The 18,872-nt window shown below is 56.1% G+C and overlaps 1 protein-coding gene across 4 annotated transcripts; it reads left to right on the top strand.

Moving 5' to 3' along the window:
* Window positions 1–99: 99 nt before the first annotated feature.
* On the top strand, window positions 100–18,775 carry PLD3 (phospholipase D family member 3). 4 transcript variants are annotated; one of them, XM_046680876.1, is made up of 13 exons: window positions 115–230; window positions 9,685–9,717; window positions 10,633–10,724; window positions 10,826–10,900; window positions 10,989–11,131; window positions 11,607–11,790; window positions 13,691–13,811; window positions 13,900–14,027; window positions 15,075–15,275; window positions 16,560–16,699; window positions 17,334–17,499; window positions 18,093–18,192; window positions 18,278–18,775. In XM_046680876.1, the coding sequence occupies exons 3-13, from the start codon at window positions 10,698–10,700 to the stop codon at window positions 18,463–18,465; spliced, it is 1,473 nt and encodes a 490-aa protein (XP_046536832.1). In that variant the 5' UTR covers window positions 115–230; window positions 9,685–9,717; window positions 10,633–10,697; the 3' UTR covers window positions 18,466–18,775. The 4 variants fall into 4 exon arrangements, with proteins under 4 accessions (XP_046536833.1, XP_046536832.1, XP_046536834.1 ...); XM_046680877.1 differs by lacking the exon at window positions 9,685–9,717 and having other exon boundaries at window positions 100–230; XM_046680878.1 differs by lacking the exons at window positions 115–230; window positions 9,685–9,717 and adding an exon at window positions 9,833–10,045.
* The last annotated feature ends 97 nt before the right edge of the window (window positions 18,776–18,872 follow it).

Genomic DNA, 18,872 nt, shown 5'->3' with positions numbered 1-18,872 from the left:
TCACGTGCCCGCCCCCCCCCCCCCCCGCCCCAGGCCCCCTCCTCTCCCAGGCGCTTCGCTCCGCCCCGCGCTAGCGAGGAGCGCAGCCAATGAGAAAGGCGCATACCTGGCCCCCGCCGGCCCGCAGTCCCCCCGGAGTGCGCCTGCGCGCGGCGGGGGCGGTCCGACCCGGCTCCAGCCTGGAAGGTGCGCGCGGGGCTGGGTCCGGGCGTGGGAGACGTGGAGTGCAGGTACTGTGCGTTCTGGGGGCGCGGCGCGTCGGCCGCCCTCCTCGTGTTGTCCTTCCGTCTATCCTGTCTCTCTCCCCTTATGTCGTCCTCTGTCCCTTTATGTTCCCATTCTTCCTATGTCGCATCCCGCTTAAATCGTCACCACTCCCCTTCTGTCGCCATCACCCTCCTTATGTCGCCGTCAACCCTCTTAACTCGCTTTTGTTCCCTTTAAGCCCCAATTGCCACCTTATGTCGCAATCTTCCCCCCTGTAAGTCGCCATCGCCTTATGTCTCCTGCACCCCTCTTTTGTTGCTCGCTCTCCTTTGTGAAATCCTCACTTCTCCTAAATCGTCATCATATCCCCGTGTCACCTTCGCACGCCTCCAGTCACCGTCTCCTTAAATCACACTGACGCTTCCCTTCTGTCATCCTCACCCCGTATGTCTCCACCCTCCCATGTCGACTTTGCTACTGTGACAGTCACCATGCGTGCGTCATGCTTCGAGTTTTCCCCATAAGGAGTCACCCTGCCTTACAGTCGTTTTTCTTCCCTCCGTGTCTCCCGTGTCATTTCCCCGTGTCACCTCTCACATACTTGCCACCATAGGGGGTACTAGACCCATTTCCCGGGGTGTGCCAGAATCCCAGCTTCACCACTAAACCTCCGCGTGCCCTTGACCGCTGGTCACACCTCTGCCCTCTCAGCTTCTCCATCTGTAAAATGCACACAAGGACAGCCACGTCAGGGACAAGCGTGAGGATTCTGCGAGTTTGCTCTTGTGGTGTGCCAGCTTGACGTGGGGTGATTGGGGCTAGTATTTCCATTAACCATGTCACCCTCACCCTTGTCCAGTCCCCTTCATCCTTGTCACTGTCCCCCTCCCCCCAGCGGCCCTCATCATTCCTGTGGTGTCGTCACACTCCCTGTATCATGATACCCTCTGCCATGGCAGCCACCTCATGCCACCCCACGTCACGATCTCCGTATTGTCCTCCCCTCGGCCACGTCACCACCCCTGAGGAGGTGGCCCATCGGCCATCACGAACTTTGCTCACATTAATCCTTACTTCCTATCTCTTTACCTTGTTGGGGTGAGTGATCGCCCACCCCCAAAGGAGAGCATTTAGCAGATGCTGCGGTGGGAGTCACGGAGGGGTCTTGGGGTGAGCTTAGGCCCAGATCTCCCTTGACTTCTAGAATTGGGGGTACAGAGAGATGAGACAGGTCCCCCCACAGCTCAGTCAAACCCCAGCAGCCCTGAATCCCCAGGGGGGGAGGTAAGTATCTTAATCACTCTGCTTGCCTTAGCAAGGCAGTGGAGCACAGTAGTTAGCAGTGTGTGCCTGGAGGCTGGCACACTCTGGTTCCGATCGGGTCTAACGCTTCCTACTTAAATAGTTGCATGACCTTGAGCAGGTGGGTTAAGGTCCCTGTGCCCCAGTCGCTACACCTGCAATACAGGAATGAAAACGCAAGTTACGCACTCAACAAATATTCATTAAGCACATTCTGCATGCCCAACACGGTGCTAGGCACTGGGGACACATCACTGAACAAAACAGAGAGAGATCCCGGGCCTCGTGGATTTCCATTCTAGCAGGGGTAAGAGGCAATAAGAGAACAGGTAAGTAGATTCTATGACATGTTAGACGGGAGGTGGAGAATGCACGGTAAAGGTTGTAGTTTTAAAGGTGGTGTGGTCAGAGGCCAGCCCCGGCGCATAGTGGTTAAGTTCAGCATGCTGCACTTCGGCAGCCTGGGTTCGAGGGTTCGGATCCCGGGCACAGACCTACACCACTCATGCTGTAGTGGCAACCCACATACAAAATAGAGGAAGACTGGCACAGGTGTTAGCTCAAGGCAAATCTTCCTCAGCCAAAATAAATAACTAAGAATAAAGAAGGTGGGGGCTGGCCCAGTGGGACAGCGGTGAAGTGCACACATTCTGCTTTGGTGGCCCGTGTTTCACCAGTTCGGATCCTGGGTGCGGACATGGCACCACTTGGCATGCCATGCTGTTGCAGGCATCCCACATATAAAGTAGAGGAAGATGGGCATGGATGTTAGCTCAGGGCCAGGCTTCCTCAGCAAAAAGACGATTGGCAGCAGATGTTAGCTCAGGGCTAATCTTCCTCAAGAAAAAAAAAGAATAAAGAAGGTGGTCAGGGAAGGTTTTTCTGAGTGTGGTGACATTTGAATGAAGACTTGAAGTGAGTGACATGGCTGTCTGGGGGAAGAGCATTCTAGGCAGAGAGAGCGACAAGTGCAAAGGTCCTGAGGTAGGAGCGTGCATGGAATATTTAAGAAATAGCAAGGAGGCCAGGGAGTGAGGTGAGGGCTAGGAGATGAGGTCAGAGGGGTGATGAGGGCAGATCCTTTGGGGTCTCATCGACTGTGAAGGAAACTTTGGCTTTACCCTGAGTGAGGCGGGAGCCACGGGAGGATTCGGAGGAGAGGAAGGACGCGATCTGATGTGACATGAAACAGCAGCAGCAGCTCCAGAACTTCGACCAAGGATGGATCAGCAAGAGCAGCCTGGTTGCAAGGAGAGCCAGAGTGCTCTTCTGAAAGCTGCACTCACATATCCTTTATATTCGGAGAAGGCTTCAAATGCCGCCCTCAGAGAGGGGGAGAGGGAGGGGACGTTGATAGAGTGTCTGAGGCCACCTCTGGCTTCAGCTGCTGTTAGGGAGGGAGGGCGGGCAGCTACTGATCTACAGATGCTAAACAACAGGAGAGGCACCTGTCTACACCCGGGACCCTGAGGCATCTTGGGTTCAAATCCTGGCTCCACCATTTCCCTGCTGTGTTCCTTTATGCCAGTGACTTAACCTCTCTGAATCTTTAGTTCCCTTATCTGTTCAGTGGGGCTTAAAAAAAGGACTGTGGTGAGAATTAAATAGATAAAGTGCTTCGAGCGCTGCCTGCTTTCATACCCATAAGGAGCCCTACCCTCTAGCCCCACATCCTGCCTTTTCACGGGCTCAGGCCTCCCTCCGGGTGGCGAGGAGAAGACGCTCTGCCTCATTTTGGGTTCATGAATTGGGTCGACCGTTTAGCGTCCTGGAACAGAACTGAGCTCTGGGTTCCAATTCCCAGCCGACAAACCGACGCTGTGCCACCGGGGGTGGGGGGTGATTTCCCCGAGCGTTCCCGCCTCTGAAAAATGGAGAATAATGTTCCGTGGGCCCCGATGGGTGGTTCCTTTTGAACTGAGACATCATCCATTTCAGTTGGGATGTCCCGTCCCCTGCGCCCCTTATTTTTCTCCGAGGCGCATATTATGTGTTTTACTCGTTTATCTATTGTCTCACGCCACCAAAATATCATCCTTAGTAGGGATTTTGTTTTTCTTTTTTGGGCTGTGTCTCCAGTTTTCAGACAGGATTTGTCAGCAAGTAGTCACTGAATAAATACTAGTTGAAGAAGAGATGAAGGAACTGGCCACTGAGCACCTGCCGTGTGCCCCTGTGCTGGGTGGCACTGGGGACCCAGCAGTGAGGGAGACAGCCCCGCCCTGCCCTCATGGGTGTCACAGTCCAGTCGGGGACACAGACCCGTCACCAGGCACTGACAGCCCAGAGTGGTCAGGGCCACCGGCAGAGGGGTCAGGCCTGGGAGGGAGAAGCCCAGGGGGCGGTCAGAGCCTGGGGATCCCGAAGGGCTCCCTGGAGGAGTTGGTACAGGGGCTGCTGGGAGTGACCAACATGCAGAGGAGAGAAAGGTGTGCTGGGCGGGAGGAGCTGCTGCGGGAGGGTGTTTGGTGGTGACTGTGGTTTCAGTTCAAGGAACTGAAAGATAATTAAATATGGCTGGGGTATGGCGGATGGCGAGAGGATATTTATTAGGGGAAGATCATTCAGGGCTTCGGGAGGGCGGCTGCGAAGAGGTTTTAAGCAGGGGAGGGACAAGTCAGACTCACATAGAGGGGGGATTGAAAGGGTCCAGTGGAGGCCGGGAGCCAAGGGAGGTAGCTGGAGAGGGGTCTCAGGTGCAAGAGGACCAGTCCGGTGGAAGCCATGGAGGGAAGAGAAAAGGGGGTGATGGGAGAAGTTGTGGGGAGTGCAGAATGAGGCCCAGGGCTCCGGGGAAGTCAAGGAGGGCTTTCTGGAGGAGGTGGCCCACAGGCTGAGACCTGAAGGATGAGTAGGACAGCTGTCCTTGAAATAGGGACCGGGAGGAGGAACAGGTTTAGGAGAGATGCTAAGGACAGTTGGGGACAGGGTGGCTGTAAGGGGCTTGGAACACCTGAAGGGAGGTGCCTAGGAGGCCATGGGACTCCAGAGCTGGGGTTCAGGGATGAGGTGGGAGTTAGAGACAGCTTTGGAGTCAGAAAGGGGACCTGAGGCTGTAATGGCGGGGAAGGTCCGCAGGGGCCTGTCCTTGTGGAGCCCTAGAGGACACATAGGAGGTTTGCACTTTGTCCTGAAGGCAATGGGGAGCCACAGAGGGATTTTGAGCAGAGGTGGGACAGCTTTGATTTTTGAGTTCCAATTCAGACGTATTCACCATTCATGATGGGTTTTGGGGTTTGTTTTTCTTTACCTATTTAATTCTTTTTCAGACCGAGCATCTTCTCTCCTTAGAAGAGGCATCTTCTAGGGGTCCTTTGAAATAAAGTTTCTACTGCTAAAAACAAAGCAGACAAACAGAAAAGGTTTACAAACCCAGTGCCCCGTTCTGTTTTCTGTAGACTTGACCACAGACAGTCGATCGTTCAGTCCACAGGGGTCTGCACGGTCAGGGGAAAATCGGCTCCTTTAAACACGAGGACATTTCTGTTTTGAACCATATGGAAGGTCCGTAGGTGTGTGGATGTTTCCTGCGGTGTGGCCCGTCCAGGGCTGCATGCGCATCTCAGCCGCTAACTGGCCCCTGCCCTCCTGCGCATGCTCAGGGGTCTTAAATCAACCTTGGACCGACCTTGAATGTTGGTCTAAGGCTGAAACGCCATCATCTGCACCTTCGCTCCTTGCTCTGGGTTATCATTGTGTATAAAAGAAGAGTCCGTAGGTCTAGAGAGACGTCTGAGACAGTCTCTCGAAGGCTTCCATTCCACTGCTCCATTTCTTCTGTTTTCAGCATTTATTGAGGGTTCCCGTGTGCTGGTCATTGGGGCTTAGAGGGATAAATCAGACCCCGATTTAGGTTTTTAAGGGACACATATAAGTTTATCTGTGACAAAAGTGTGTCCCGGGCACTAGGGGACACACGGATCTCACCAGCCAGCGTGTGTTGGAGGTTTCCTGTGCCACCTGCCTGCCATGAATGGTTTCATTGACCCTTCCCAGCAAATGTGAGGTTGGTGTATGAGTCCCCTCATTGTTCCAAGAATGAAAGTGAGGCTCAGAGAAGGAAGCCTCTTTTCCCAGTAACACACAGCACTGAGATCTGAACCCAGGGCTGTGGGACTCCGAGACCCACCCCCTTAAACCATTCAGTGATTCTCGGGCCACCTCCCCACCCCAGATGGGTATAAGATGACCCCTGTTTTAGAAATGAGGCCAGCAGGGCTCAGAGAAGTAAAGCCCGTGCCTGAGGTCACTCAGTAAGAAAGTGACAGTGGTGGGATTCGAACCCTGGACATAAATCCAAGCTCTGCTATGGAGGAGAGAGCCGCTCTGCCACCCTCACTCGGGGGTGGGGTGTTCAGGGAGCTGTGACTCAACATGTGTCTCAGAAGGCCAGTGGTTTTGCTTCCTCCTTTTCTGCGGGCTGCGGTGTCGCACTCCAAGGCAGGCAGGGCACAGCCAAGAGGATGGGGACATTCTGTGGGCTGGGAGGGGCCCCCCTTGCTGGCAGAGGTGCCTTCCACACCAGGGAGGACACTGAGCATAAGGACCAGCCTCAGCGGTGCCCTGGAGCCCCGTGGGGGTTCTGGGTTCCTGGGAACACAGGAGCGGACGCGAGCTGAGGACAATGCCGGCCCCTGCCAGCCTGGCTCTGTCAGTCATCCCACCTTCAGCCCACTGGGATCTGGGGGTAGGGGCGTTCCAATACTTCTCCAGCTGAGGCCACCGTCCTTTTCTGGAGACTGCATTGTAGGGGAAGGGGTACTCCAGCTCATAGTCTGAGCCTCATAATTTAATTTCCTTGGAAGTCCTATGTGCCTTTTAAAAAATTAAATAGTAAAGGCCTACAAAGAAAAGTAACCATCTGGGGCTGGCCCAGTGGCACAGCGGTTAAGTCCATACATTCTGCTTCGGCAGCCCAGGATCCACCAGTTCGGATCCCGGGTGCAGACATGGCACTGCTTAGCACGCCATGCTGTGGTAGGCGTCCTACATATAAAGTGGAGGAAGATGGGCACAGATGTTAGCTCAGGGCCAGTCTTCCTCAGCAAAAAAGAGGAAGATTGGCGGCAGATGTTAACTCAGGGCTAATCTTCCAAAAAAAGAAAAAAGAAAAGTAACCCTCTTTGCCGCCGGGAGGAAGGGGAGGTGCCTTTTTTTTGGTCAGGAGCCTTAACACAGTCACTCAGATTTCTAGAGAACTATTGCATGCCCATCTGTGCACCTGATAGGTGTTCATTCCTTTAGTTCAAGGAGCCACTTGGATAGATTTTAGACTTCTCAAAATTTATATGCTCAAAATCTGGTCTTTTCCCCCGAATTGTTCCTCCCTCAGTCTTCCCCACATCATCTCTTGGCGCCTCCCTCCTTGCAGCTGCTCAAGCCTTGGAGTCATCCTCTGCTCCTTTCTTTACCTGGAGTCCAGGTCTAGTCTGATTAGAAATCCTGTTGGCTCTGCCTTCAAAGCCTACCCAGACTCCACCTCCTCTTGGCCCCTTGGCTGCCCCAACGCTGGTGCTGGCCACCCTGTCGTCCCAGGACCCTCCTACCTGGCGCCCTGCTCCACCCCGCACCCCAGCCATCCTGTCCCTCACAGCCAGCGGGAGCCTGCCAACACCTCTGTTAGTTTCCCAGGGCTCCCATAGCAAATGACCACAAACTGGGTGCTTTAAACAACAGAAATGTCTTCTCTCCTAGTTCTGGAGGCCGGAAGTCCGAGATCAAGGTGCTGACAGGGCCATTCCCACTCCAGAAGCTCCAGGGGACATTCCATTTGCCTCTCCCAGATTCTGGTGGCCCCTGGCAAACCTGGGTCTGCAGCCACATCACTCCAATCTCTCCCTCCCTGGTCACGTGGCCTTGTCTGCGTCGTCTTTCTCTTTTGGAGACTCTTGTCATTGGATTTGGGTCCACCCAGATAAGCCAGGATGATCTCATCTCAGAATCCTGAATTGAACTCTATCTGCAAAGACCCTTTTTCCAAATAAGGTCACATTCACAAGTTCCGGAAGGTATGCCCACGTCAAATGTATCTTTTTTGAGGCCACTGTTCAACCCACTACAATACCCGAGGCAGATCATGTCCCTCCTCTGCTCAGAAGCTAACTGTGGCCCTGTCCTTCTCGCCACAGTCCAGGCAACCCTGCAAGCTCTGGTCCTGTCACCTCGCTGACTCATCTCCTCTCCCTTTCCCCCCTGCCCACTCCACTATAGACACACTGGCTGCCTTGCTCTTCCTTATCCACACCAGGCACACTCCTGCCTCAGGGCCTTTGCACTGGCCATTCCCTCTGCTTGGAACACTGTTCCCTAAGAAATCTACATAGCTCCCTCCCTCCCCTCCTTGATGTTTTCTTCTCAGTGAGGCTTTCCCTGACCTTACTGAAAATTGCAAATAAGCCCAATCCTACCCCACCCTGTCTCTCTTCCCTGATTCTCAATAACACTTACTACCTTCTAACATATAATTTACTTATTAACTTGTTTTTTGTGTCTCTTCTCTCATGTCTGTTTTGTTGATAGTAGTATCCTCAAGGCCTAAAACAATACCTGGTGCACAGTAGGTAGTCAATAAATAGGTGTAAAATTAGTGAACAGCCTCATGAAAAGTAGATGCTATTGATAGCAGGCCCATTTTGCAGATGAGGAAACTGAGGCACAGATGCATTGTCACTCCTCAAACAGTCACATAAGTGCTGAGCTTCAGATTCAACTCAGGCCCCTGGCCCTGGAACCCACGGCATTCATTGCCTCGCCCACCTAACCCAGTCTGAACCACCTCTCCAGTGCTCGTTTTCTTTTTAAACACCTTAGATAGGTTGCTTTGATGAAAATATAACAGAGGTTAAAATTAAACCCATCATTACAGAGCTGTCATCACTGTCCAATCTGAAAGCCGAAAGGTCACCCACAATTGGAATGAACTCTGTCCATTTTCTTCCTATTTCTGGTTTATTAGTGGCCATCCCAGCTCCCCAGCTTCCCCGTGCTGGGTCCTGTCCCCCATCTCCACACCCCACCTCTCCCTCCGTTTTGCGCTTGGGTTTTTTTTAGCATCTCTAATTTCACATCCCCTGCTGTTCCAACTTAGTCTTCTAAAATAAATACTTCTCACCAAGGCCTTCGCAAATAATAAAAGGCAAACGTTGTTTCCTGCCCCACGCCTCCCCTCGCTCACCCCGAAACCCTGTGGTCAGCCACTTCTAAGACTGTGTTATCTTCTGCTTCTCTCGGTGACCTCTGGAGTCCCAAATAACCTTGCTCTGTTGCCGTTTCTTGCTGGAACCAATTCACGCCATCCCCTTTTTGCCTCCCTGCAAGGAGGAAGGCCATCCAGCTGTGCTCTGCCCCTGCCAATCAGATGGGGCAGTAGGGGAAGGGGTTTCCAAATTGTCCTTTCAGATCTGGCCTGGATTTTGCAGTGAGAGAAGAATCTGGCTCCTTTTTGGAATTTTCCTTTTTTACCCCCTTCTTTTTTTAAATCTCAGTAATGAATGTGCATATTTTTTTTAAGTGACAAAACGTGGGATGTGGCAACACATGTGTTCGCTTTATAATTATTTCTTAACCTGCACGGAGACTTTTTTTTCTCGATTTTTCTGTAAGTCGCTTATATTTCACACTTTTAAAAAAGAAAATAGGCGTACAATAAAAAGCAGCTTTGACCCACCCCAAAATCCAACTGTCAGGGCCACCACTGTTGCTTATCAGTGCTACGTAATCCTTTTCTGCATTTATCTGTTGACTTCCGGCCTGGATGGGGTCAAGAGGGTCCTGGCCCGGTTTCATTGAGAAAGGTGGGTGGGGAGGGGCTTCTCCCATTTATTTCCCCAGCTGTGGCCTTAAATCCTGCTTGCGAGATTCGAGATGGGAGGTGAGAAACCCTACTTATCCCTCCAGCCAGAGCCTGGATTTCAGAAACAAAGTTTTTAAAATTCCTATCAAAATATCAGCTGGCTTTAAAAGAAAAAAAATCTAGTACTGTCATTCAAACAGACTCCAACAGAAATCCCACCGACTCTTGCTCCGCCCCGCTCTTCCCCTCCCATAGCGTGGGCTGTGTCTTCTGCTGATCTAATCGCTACATCTCGAAATCCTATTACTCAACCTTGATCTCTCCATTTTATTTTATAAATTCCTTAATCATTAATTTTATTTATGTATTTGTTTTTTGACTAGGTAATACATGCCCATGGTACAAAAAGTCACAAGGTTTGTAGACGAGAAAAAGATGTGGGGTTCCTTTTTCTCTTTACCTGTGGCCTTCCTACCCGACCCCGGGGCTCTGGGGTGAGGTGTGGCAGAGCCCATCATCCAGCCGTGTACTCCCCCTACCCCGGCCAGGTCGGCCGCACAGTATCTGGGGGTCCCGGCCCCCCTCTCCCCGCAGGGAGCGCGAGCCGGCGAGCGCACTGCGCAGACTCCCCGCTGCAGTGGGCGGAGCCTCCTTCGGGCCCCGCCCCCTCCTTCCTCCCACCCCGGCTCAGCCTGTTGGGGCAGAAGCTGGGGCCCCGTGGAGGTAGCAGCTGCCGCCTGCGGAGTAAGACCGAGGCCCCTTTGGGGTAGGGTGAGGAGGCTGGCTGGGGGGATGGGCTGGGGGCTGGAGGGGAGGCCCCGATAGCCCTAGGTTCCCGGCTTGAGCTGTGTGGTGGATACCTGAGGATGAGAACAGACGAGCCACCTGGAAAACGTGCCCTGGATAGTCTCAGGGCTGGGGGAAAGCCAGGCATGAATTTTGGGGGCTCCGCTGTCCCCATTCAGAGCTGTCTTTTGAGAAATGTCTAAATTAGAGATCAGAGAAGGGAAGATGCTAATGGGGAGCAGTGTGGGCGCTAATGAGGAGCACAGTAGGCGCTAAGGGGGACGGGATGGGCACTAAAGAGGGTCAGGGGGGCACTTCAGAGTGATGAGGAGAAAGCACAAGCATTGGATCTTGAGGGATTTCGAAATCCCTGCTGACCAGCGGTCAGCTTCCTCCTTTGGGGTGCCGGGCCTCGTGCCAGTGGCCCCCGTGATCACGGGTAAGGAAACCCAGTGGATCCTGTGATCCCGAGACTGCTCCGCCTTCCGTGATATCCCCCAAAAGCGCAGAACACCCCACACAGTGCCGGCTTTTGTTCCCCGCAGTTCGGAGACCCTGACACACCCACTTTCCCGCCTGGGCTCTGCGTATCCCCCTGCTGCCTGGCAAGATGAAGCCTAAACTGATGTACCAGGAGGTAGGTGTTTGGGAGCCCCAGTGGGGAGAGGCTGGGCGCAGCGGAGGGCGGGGGCCCCACCGAGTGGCTCAGTCACCCCTCTCCCGTCCCCATCCTCCCAGCTGAAGGTGCCTGCTGAGGAGCCTGCCAGTGAGCTGCCCATGAATGAGATCGAGGCGTGGAAGGCTGCGGAGAAGGTAGGAACCCACTGCCACCCTCTGTCTGTCTCAGGCGTGGGCTGGGCTCCCCTCCTTGGGATGGCTGATCGCCTCCTCCTCCCCACAGAAAGCCCGGTGGGTCCTGCTGGTCCTCATCCTAGCGGTGGTGGGCTTCGGTGCCCTGATGACTCAGCTGTTTCTATGGGAATACGGCGACTTGCATCTCTTTGGACCCAACCAGCGCCCAGCCCCCTGCTATGACCCCTGCGAGTAAGTGGGGGAAGAGGGGCGGGGGGCCCTACCATTCCAGGGACACTTACACACACGCTAAGCAGAGCCTGACTTGGCTGCCCCCCGTGCCCCTGACAGAGTGAGGTGGTCGCAGACTCCCCAGTGAAACGTCACAGGTTCTTCCCTCCGTGCCCACCCCCTCCCCCACGCCGTTCCCATGGCAGCCACAGCATCATCTCCTATCCAGGTCTGTGGACACATAGACGCACACAGACGCGCACAGCATCTTCCGTCCACATCTGTGGACAGACACACACACACACACACACAGACATCCACATCCACACCCTTCCTTCCACACCTCTAGACAGACAAATGGACAGACACAGAGAATCACGAGGACAGGCACACGCAGATACACATCTCCTATCCTCCGCGGGCAGACAGGTGAGCACTCACATTCCAGCTGGCCATCTCCGGCCCCCTGTGGCTGACACCGTCCCCCACCCCCCAGAGCAGTGCTGGTGGAGAGCATTCCCGAGGGCCTGGACTTCCCCAATGCCTCCGTGGCCAACCCCTCCACCAGCCAGGCCTGGCTGGGCCTGCTCGCCGGTGCCCACAGCAGCCTGGACATCGCCTCCTTCTACTGGACCCTCACCAACAATGACACCCACACTCAGGAGCCCTCTGCCCAGCAGGTACCTGGCAACCTGGGCCCTGGCCAGTAGCAGGGGCGGTGGGAGGCATTGGCTGGGGGAGTGAAGGGGGTTCCCTTGTAGCCCGGGAGACAGGTGGGCACGTCTCAAACAGCAGGTTGGACACAGGTGTTTGGAAGCAGCTGTCTTCACATGGCCCTCTGGCCCGGGGGCGTTTGTCACGGTCATCTGGAGGCCTCTGAATGTCAGGGTGTGGGTTCGGTTACGAAGGATTAGGCTGGCAGATGTCGCTCGCCCACAAGCTGCCCCAACCTTGTCCCACAAAGAAAGGGAAGAGCGGAGGGAGAGCTGAGCCTCAAGCCAGGCTGCCGCTTCCTACCTGTGTGACCCTGGGCAGGTCACCCCGCTGCTCAGACTTCAGTGTCCTCATCTGTAGAATGGGGCCGGTACATAGCACCTGCCTCTTGTGAGGACCAAACAGGTTAATCCATGAAAATGATAGCACGGGGCCTGACACACACTCAGCCTTTATAAATGTTTGCATTATATCCTTGTTAGGGCCTACAGATAATTTAAAACACATAAAATGTCAAGATTTGTAAAAGGGGGCCAGCCCCGTGGCCGAGTGGTTAAGTTCACACGCTCCGCTTCAGTGGCCCAGGGTTTCGCTGATCCTGGGCGCAGACATGGCGCCGCTCATCAGGCCACGTTGAGGTGGCATCCCACATGCCACAGCTAGAAGGACCCACGACTTAAATAGACAACTGTGTACTGGGGGGATTTGGGAGAAAAAGTAGAAGGAAAAAAAAAAAAGAAGAAGAAGATTGGCAACAGTTGTTAGCTCAGGTGCCAATCTTTAAAAAAAAAATTTGAAAAAGAACAGCCTCAGTGGATAACCCCTTCTTTGAAAAATGCAACGAGCATGTCCCTTCTCTTTTTCCTCTCCCTGCTGCCTCTTTTTGTCAAAAGTGGGCTTAAAATTGGGGCCAGCCCCGTGGTGTAGTGGTTAAGTTTGCTGTGTTCTGCTTCGGCGGCCCAGGTTTGCAGGTTCGGATCCCGGGCGCAGACCTATACCATTGGTCAGCCATGCAGTGGTGGCGATCCACATATAAAGTGGAGGAAAACTAGCACAGATGTCAGTTCAGGGCCAATCTCCCTCAAGCAAAAAAGGAGGGAGATTGGCAACCGCTCTTAGCTCAGGGCCAATCTTCCTCAGCAGAAAAAAAAAAAATCTTAAGATTGTGGAGCTCCTTAGGCACTGCCTGAAAAAGGAATGAGAAAAGTTAGAAGCGATACACATCCCACTCCCAGCTCACTCCCGCTGCAGTGGTTCAAAACACAGACACAGGAGGCAGACGGTCTGGATTCCAATCCTGCTTCCCCGTTGAGTTCTCGGGTGCCCCGCTTCCTCGTCTGCTCCTCAGGGACTAGACTCAGACCTGCCTCATGGATAAGAGTGCTAGGAATCCAGTGAGTTCAGACAGGAAGGGGCTAGAGCGGGGCCCGGCTCCCAGTAGGAACCAGGGAGTCGTGGGCTGTTGCCATTCCTGTTATTGGCATCATCAAACCTTACTCGTACATCCCCGGACCTCCAGCCTGCACCATGCCCTCAGCATCCCTCCAGCATTCTGTAAGATGCCTAGAGACCCCTGCAGAGCCAGGCTTGACCCTTCCAGAGCAGGATCTTGGGAAAAGTCCCTGGAAGGGCAGAAATGACAGGGAGGCCCTGGCAGGGTTCAGCGTGGCCAGTCATCAAAACAGAAAAAGAGAGGTTTTAATATCTTAACCTGTAAAGCCATCCCTAGGCGTCCGGGTGAACGTAAAGCCTGGTCCCTCCCGATCTCATCTAGAAGCCCAGTCTCAAAACAGCCCTGCAAGGGGCGCTGAGTGGGGTTGGAGAGCCGGCTGGCCCAGCCCCTCAGAGGCCCTCCCCTCCCCTCAGGGCGAGGAGGTCCTGCGGCAGCTCCAGACCCTGGCACCGCGAGGTGTGAAGGTCCGCATTGCCGTGAGCAAGCCGAACGGGCCCCAGCCGCAGGCAGACCTGCAAGCCCTGCTGCAAAGCGGTGAGCTCGAGGGCGGCTGGGGCAGGGGTGGGGGGCGGGCCTGGGGCTGCCCACGCCGGCCCCTGACCACCACCCCTGTCGGTTGCAGGTGCCCAGGTCCGCATGGTGGACATGCAGAAGCTGACCCATGGCGTCCTGCACACCAAGTTCTGGGTGGTGGACCAGACCCACTTCTACCTCGGCAGCGCCAACATGGACTGGCGCTCCCTGACCCAGGTCTGCCTGTGCCCTGCCCACCCGCCCTTCCAGGCCACTCCCTGCCCCACACGGCGCCCAGTCTCCAACTGCACCCCTCGTCATTCCCGGAGTCCCCTGTATCAAGTCTCTGCAGTGGCTTCCTCCCCACCTCCTACCCGGCCTCCCTGAATGTCCCCAAATCCAGCCCCCTACTCCCCTCCTCCTGCTCATGGAAGCCTGGGGTTCCCTCTGACCCCCCGTGGCAGCTGCCAGCCCCTCTCCAGGGCATTCAAGGCCCTGCCACCTGTTCAGCCTTCATTATTCATTCCGAGTGCCTGCTCTAAGCCCAGCTATGTTCTGGGCAATGCTGGGAACACGGTGGTAACAGATGGACCTCTTGGATCCCAGTCCAGTGCGGAGACAGGCTGGTCACCAGGCAGCATCAGCCCAGAGAGGTCAAAGCTGGGATGGAGGAAGCACAAGTAGAGGGGTCAGGGCCAGGATGGGGGACCCAACCTGGGGTACCAGGGAAGGTCTCAGACCCAAGGAGATGACAGCTAATCTGATACCTAAAGGACCTGCAGGGATCAGCACAAGACAGGAAAGAGGTTCAGCTTAGGCAGTAGCATTTGCTCAACAAACATTTCCCAAGCCCCCAGTCTCACCCAGTCTGCGGGGAGATGCTGAAGATACAGCTATAGCTGAGCCATCCCCGGTGCCTGTGCTCCCGGTCCAATGGGGAGATGGGTTTGTCACCAGAGGGAGTGACGAGGGAAGCTCACGGGACCTTGAGAGCCCAGAGGAGTGCCTCACGTAATCTGGGCAGTCAAGGGGGGAGCTTCCTGGAGGAGGAAACTGTCAGCTGAGACCTAAGAATGAGTTGGAGCTCACTTGATAGAGGGTAGAAGCAACAGCATTTGCAACGCTTCAGGAGACCTGGCGCTTAGGGATAACTGATGATTTTCTCCAAAACTTGACTCAAGATTGAGGGGAAGGGGCAGGAAGGGAGGCCGGGAGGCCGGGGGTGTCCATGTCATCTGTGAGCACCAGGTCACTGACCCTGGGCTCAGCACCACCCTCCCACAGGTCAAGGAGCTGGGCGTGGTCATGTACAACTGCAGCTGCCTGGCTCGAGACCTGACCAAGATCTTCGAGGCCTACTGGTACCTGGGCCAGGCGGGCAGCTCCATCCCGTCAACGTGGCCCCGGCCCTATGACACCCGGTACAACCAAGAGACACCGATGGAGATCTGCCTCAACGGAACCCCCGCCCTGGCCTACCTGGCAGTGAGTGTGAGGGAAGCGGGGCCTGTCACGCCCTGGCCACATGCATGGCCTCCGTCTCACCCGGCCCAGTGACTGGAGGAGAGGGGGCTCCTGACCACCAGCCCTCACTCCTGCTCACTCTGTCAGGGGCCTGGGCTATGTTGCAACCTCCCTAGGCCTCGGTTTCTTCTAGAAAATGGGTACCACAATATTGACAACCTCTTAGGGCCGAGAGGAGGTGCGGCTGGTCGGCGCTGGCCGAGCGCCTGGTGAAGCTATCCAGGATAGCTGCGTTTGACTTTTTCCATTTAAATCAATTAAAATTAAATAGGGTTAAAAATGTCGCCCCTCGGTCACACTCGCCACATTTCAAGTGCTCAGTAGCCACCTGTAGCAAGTGGCTGCCATATAGGACTGTGCAGGGAGAAAACATTTCCATCACAGCAGGAAGTTCTAGTGCACCACGCCGGCCATGGCCCGTGGCAGATATTGAGCACCATAGACGAGGCACTGCTGTTGTTAACTGTTGAAGTTTTCATGAGTTGGGGTGGCCAGCCTGGGTTCCCTTCAGTGCCCCCAGCAAGTCACCTGGCCATGCCCAGAGTCGTGGCTGAGGGTGCCACACAGCGGTGGATGCAGGGCCGCGTGACTCGCTGGGGTCCTTTGCTCCAGTGGTCTCCCGCAGGGGTCAGGGTTCGCCATTACCACTTCCCCTTTCAGAGCTTGAGTTGGCTTATCTGTCAGAAGGATGGAGGGAGCCGGGTTGAGAGGCTGGTGTGGCCCAGGCACACAAGGAGTGCTGGCAGGGTGGGCGGTGAGCAAGTCAGGGACAAAAGTGATTAGAGCAGAGGACCCCCAACCTGAGCATGCATCAGAAGCACCAGGATGGCTTGTTAAAACCCAGATTTCTGGGCTCCACCCTGGGACCCTGATTCAGTAGGACGTGTGCAGCAAAGCCTAGAAATTTGCAATTCTAACAAGTTCCTAGGTGATACTGTTGCTGCTGGATTGGGGACCTTATGTCGAGAACCCCTGTGTTAGAGCATATATTCTGGAACCAGACAGCCTAGGTTGAAATCCTGGCTCCATTTATCAGCTGTGTGACCTTAGACAAGTCAGTTAGCCTCTCTGAGCCTCAGTTTCCTCACCTGCAAACTGGACATGGTAATTATCCCCCCCCTTCACGGAGGCTGAGGATTCAGTGAGTCCCCGAGGAGCTGGCTTGTGACGAGCTGTGTGTACACGGGGTCCACTGTGGTGGCACCCCTGGCAGGGCATGTGTCTTGAGTGTCCCCTCGCCCCCAGAGTGCACCCCCACCGCTGTGTCCGAGTGGCCGCACCCCAGACCTGAAGGCCCTGCTCAACGTGGTGGACAACGCCCGGAGTTTCATCTACATCTCGGTCATGAACTACCTGCCCACTATGGAGTTCTCCCACCCTCACAGGTACCACCGGCGCACGGCCAGGTTCCGGGCAGGGAGCCCCCGTGGGTGGACGAGGAGACAGGAGAGGGGAGGGTGGGACCAGAAAGCAGGCAGGGGGACAGGTGGAGAGGAAGCCATGGGGAGAGGAGACAGAGGCAACAGGGAGAGGCGGTCTGGGCACCTGTGGCAGAGGAAAGAGGGACAGAGAAAAGGATGGGAATATTGGGCTTGGGGGCAGAGATGGGGGGCTGGAGGCCTGAGGCCAGGGATTTCCAGAGGGAGGAAGTAGGGAGCATGGGCTAGAAGCGGATGAGGGGCTGGGGGCTGAGAGTCCTGAGGTTCGGGGCAGCAGGGTTGGGGTCTGTGATCTGGGATAGGAAGAGGATGGTTGGGCTTGGGGGGCTCAGAGAAGGTGGTCTGGGGGCAGCAGACAAGGTGATGGGAAGACTGCATTAGGGGACTAGGAATGGGAGCCAGAAACAGAATGGGGGAATGTGCGATTTAAGGAGGCAGGAACAGGCCGGGGGCCAGAGATGGGGTGGTCTCTGGGTTGGGGGCTCTCGGAAGCTGCCGCAGAGCCCAGGCCTGGCTCCCTGAAGCTGAGGGGGAGGCCCATGGGTAAAGCCGCCCTTCGCACCCTCACCCTCTCCCTGAGGTTCTGGCCTGCCATTGATGACGGGCTGCGGCGGGCTGCCTACGAGCGGGGCGTCAAGGTGCGCCTGCTGATCAGCTGCTGGGGACACTCTGAGCCCTCCATGCGGGCCTTCCTGCTCTCCCTGGCTGCCCTGCGGGACAACCACACCCACTGCGACATCCAGTTGGTAAGCACCCGCCCCAGCCCACCCCGCAGCCCCCATGCGGGGCAGGCCTGGGGACACAGCCCTCGTGGAACTCACCTGTCACCTGACAGGGACAACCCAGAGTGACCTATGTTGGGATGGGGTGACCATGGGTCAGGGCTGGGATGGGGGCCCAGGCAGAGGGGTCGGGGCCGGGATGGGGAGCCCAGGCAGAGGGGTCAGGGGTGGGATGGGGGGACAGGCAGAGGGACCCACCCGAGATGGGAGTGCACAGGCAGAGGGGTCAGGGCTGGGATCGGGGGGCACAGAAGAAGCACCTGCAGCAGTCTGAGAGGTCAAGGAAGACTTTCTGGAAAAGGGGACATCTGAGGTGAGACCTAAGGGACAAAAGGAGCCATTCTAGAGGTAATGGGGGCATATGAGGCGACTGGATCCTCCCCTTCAGCCGGCGTTTCCTGAGCGCCCACCCCGCTGGCCCTGCTCTGGCCCGAGGGCTCCTGGGGAGCAGCAGAGACCCCGGCCCTGCAGACCTGCTTCCGCCCCCACCCAGGCCCTGGGGCTTCCCTCACCCCGCCCTGCATCCCCCACTTCTTCTCATTCTCCGCCCCCCTCAGAAACTCTTTGTGGTCCCTGCGGACGAGGCCCAGGCCCGCATCCCGTACGCCCGCGTCAACCACAACAAGTACATGGTGACCGAACGTGCCACCTACATTGGTGAGTGTCCCAAGGACCGCTGGGGGAACAGGAGGGGAGCCCAGGCCTGGCCACGGGCCCTGACTCTCTGCCCCCCGCCCTGTAGGGACCTCCAACTGGTCAGGCAGCTACTTCACGGAGACGGCGGGCACCTCGCTGCTGGTGACGCAGAATGGCCGGGGTGGCCTGCGGAGCCAGCTGGAGGCCATTTTCCTCAGGGACTGGGACTCCCCTTACAGCCATGACCTTGACATCTCAGCTGACAGTGTGGGCAACGCCTGTCGCTTGCTCTGAGGCCTGGTCCAGTGGACAGCCCGAGGCCTGCGAGGCCCCCGTGGACCCAGATGTCCTGGGTCCCGGTCCCTGTCCCCGTGCCCCCGCTTCTGTCTGCCCCGTTGTGGCTGTATCAGCTCTCTCCTGCTCTCCCACCTCTACCTCCACCCCCACCGGCCTGACGCTGTGGCCCCTGGACCCAGCCGAGCTGGGGGAGCGGTCTGCCCTCTAAGAAGTGGGGGTGCATGCTGGGCCCGGCCCCCTGGCCCACCCCCCTTCCCAGGACAAAGAGGGCCCAAGGTTAAAATAAGAAGTAAATAACTTGTCTGTACAGCCTGTGCCTGAGTGATGTGAGGTGCGGTGGCAGGGTGGGGACCGCTGGCGCTGGCCTCTGGTGGGGACATCTCTGAGCCCTCAGTGTGTGACCA

This window comes from Equus quagga, chromosome 13 (genome assembly GCF_021613505.1).
Source record: "Equus quagga isolate Etosha38 chromosome 13, UCLA_HA_Equagga_1.0, whole genome shotgun sequence".
In the NCBI taxonomy this organism is placed as follows: domain Eukaryota; kingdom Metazoa; phylum Chordata; class Mammalia; order Perissodactyla; family Equidae; genus Equus; species Equus quagga.
The sequence above is the reverse complement of the archived record's forward strand: the minus strand, read 5'-3'. Positions and strand labels throughout refer to the sequence as shown.

Bases quoted from the DNA above. Each gene is read 5' to 3' on its own strand.
- PLD3 (XM_046680877.1), top strand. From the start codon at position 10,698: ATGAAGCCTAAACTGATGTACCAGGAG. The intron at 13,812-13,899 runs GTGAGCTCGAGG...TGTCGGTTGCAG, and splicing joins GCAAGCCCTGCTGCAAAGCG to GTGCCCAGGTCCGCATGGTG. The intron at 18,193-18,277 runs GTGAGTGTCCCA...CCCGCCCTGTAG, and splicing joins CGAACGTGCCACCTACATTG to GGACCTCCAACTGGTCAGGC.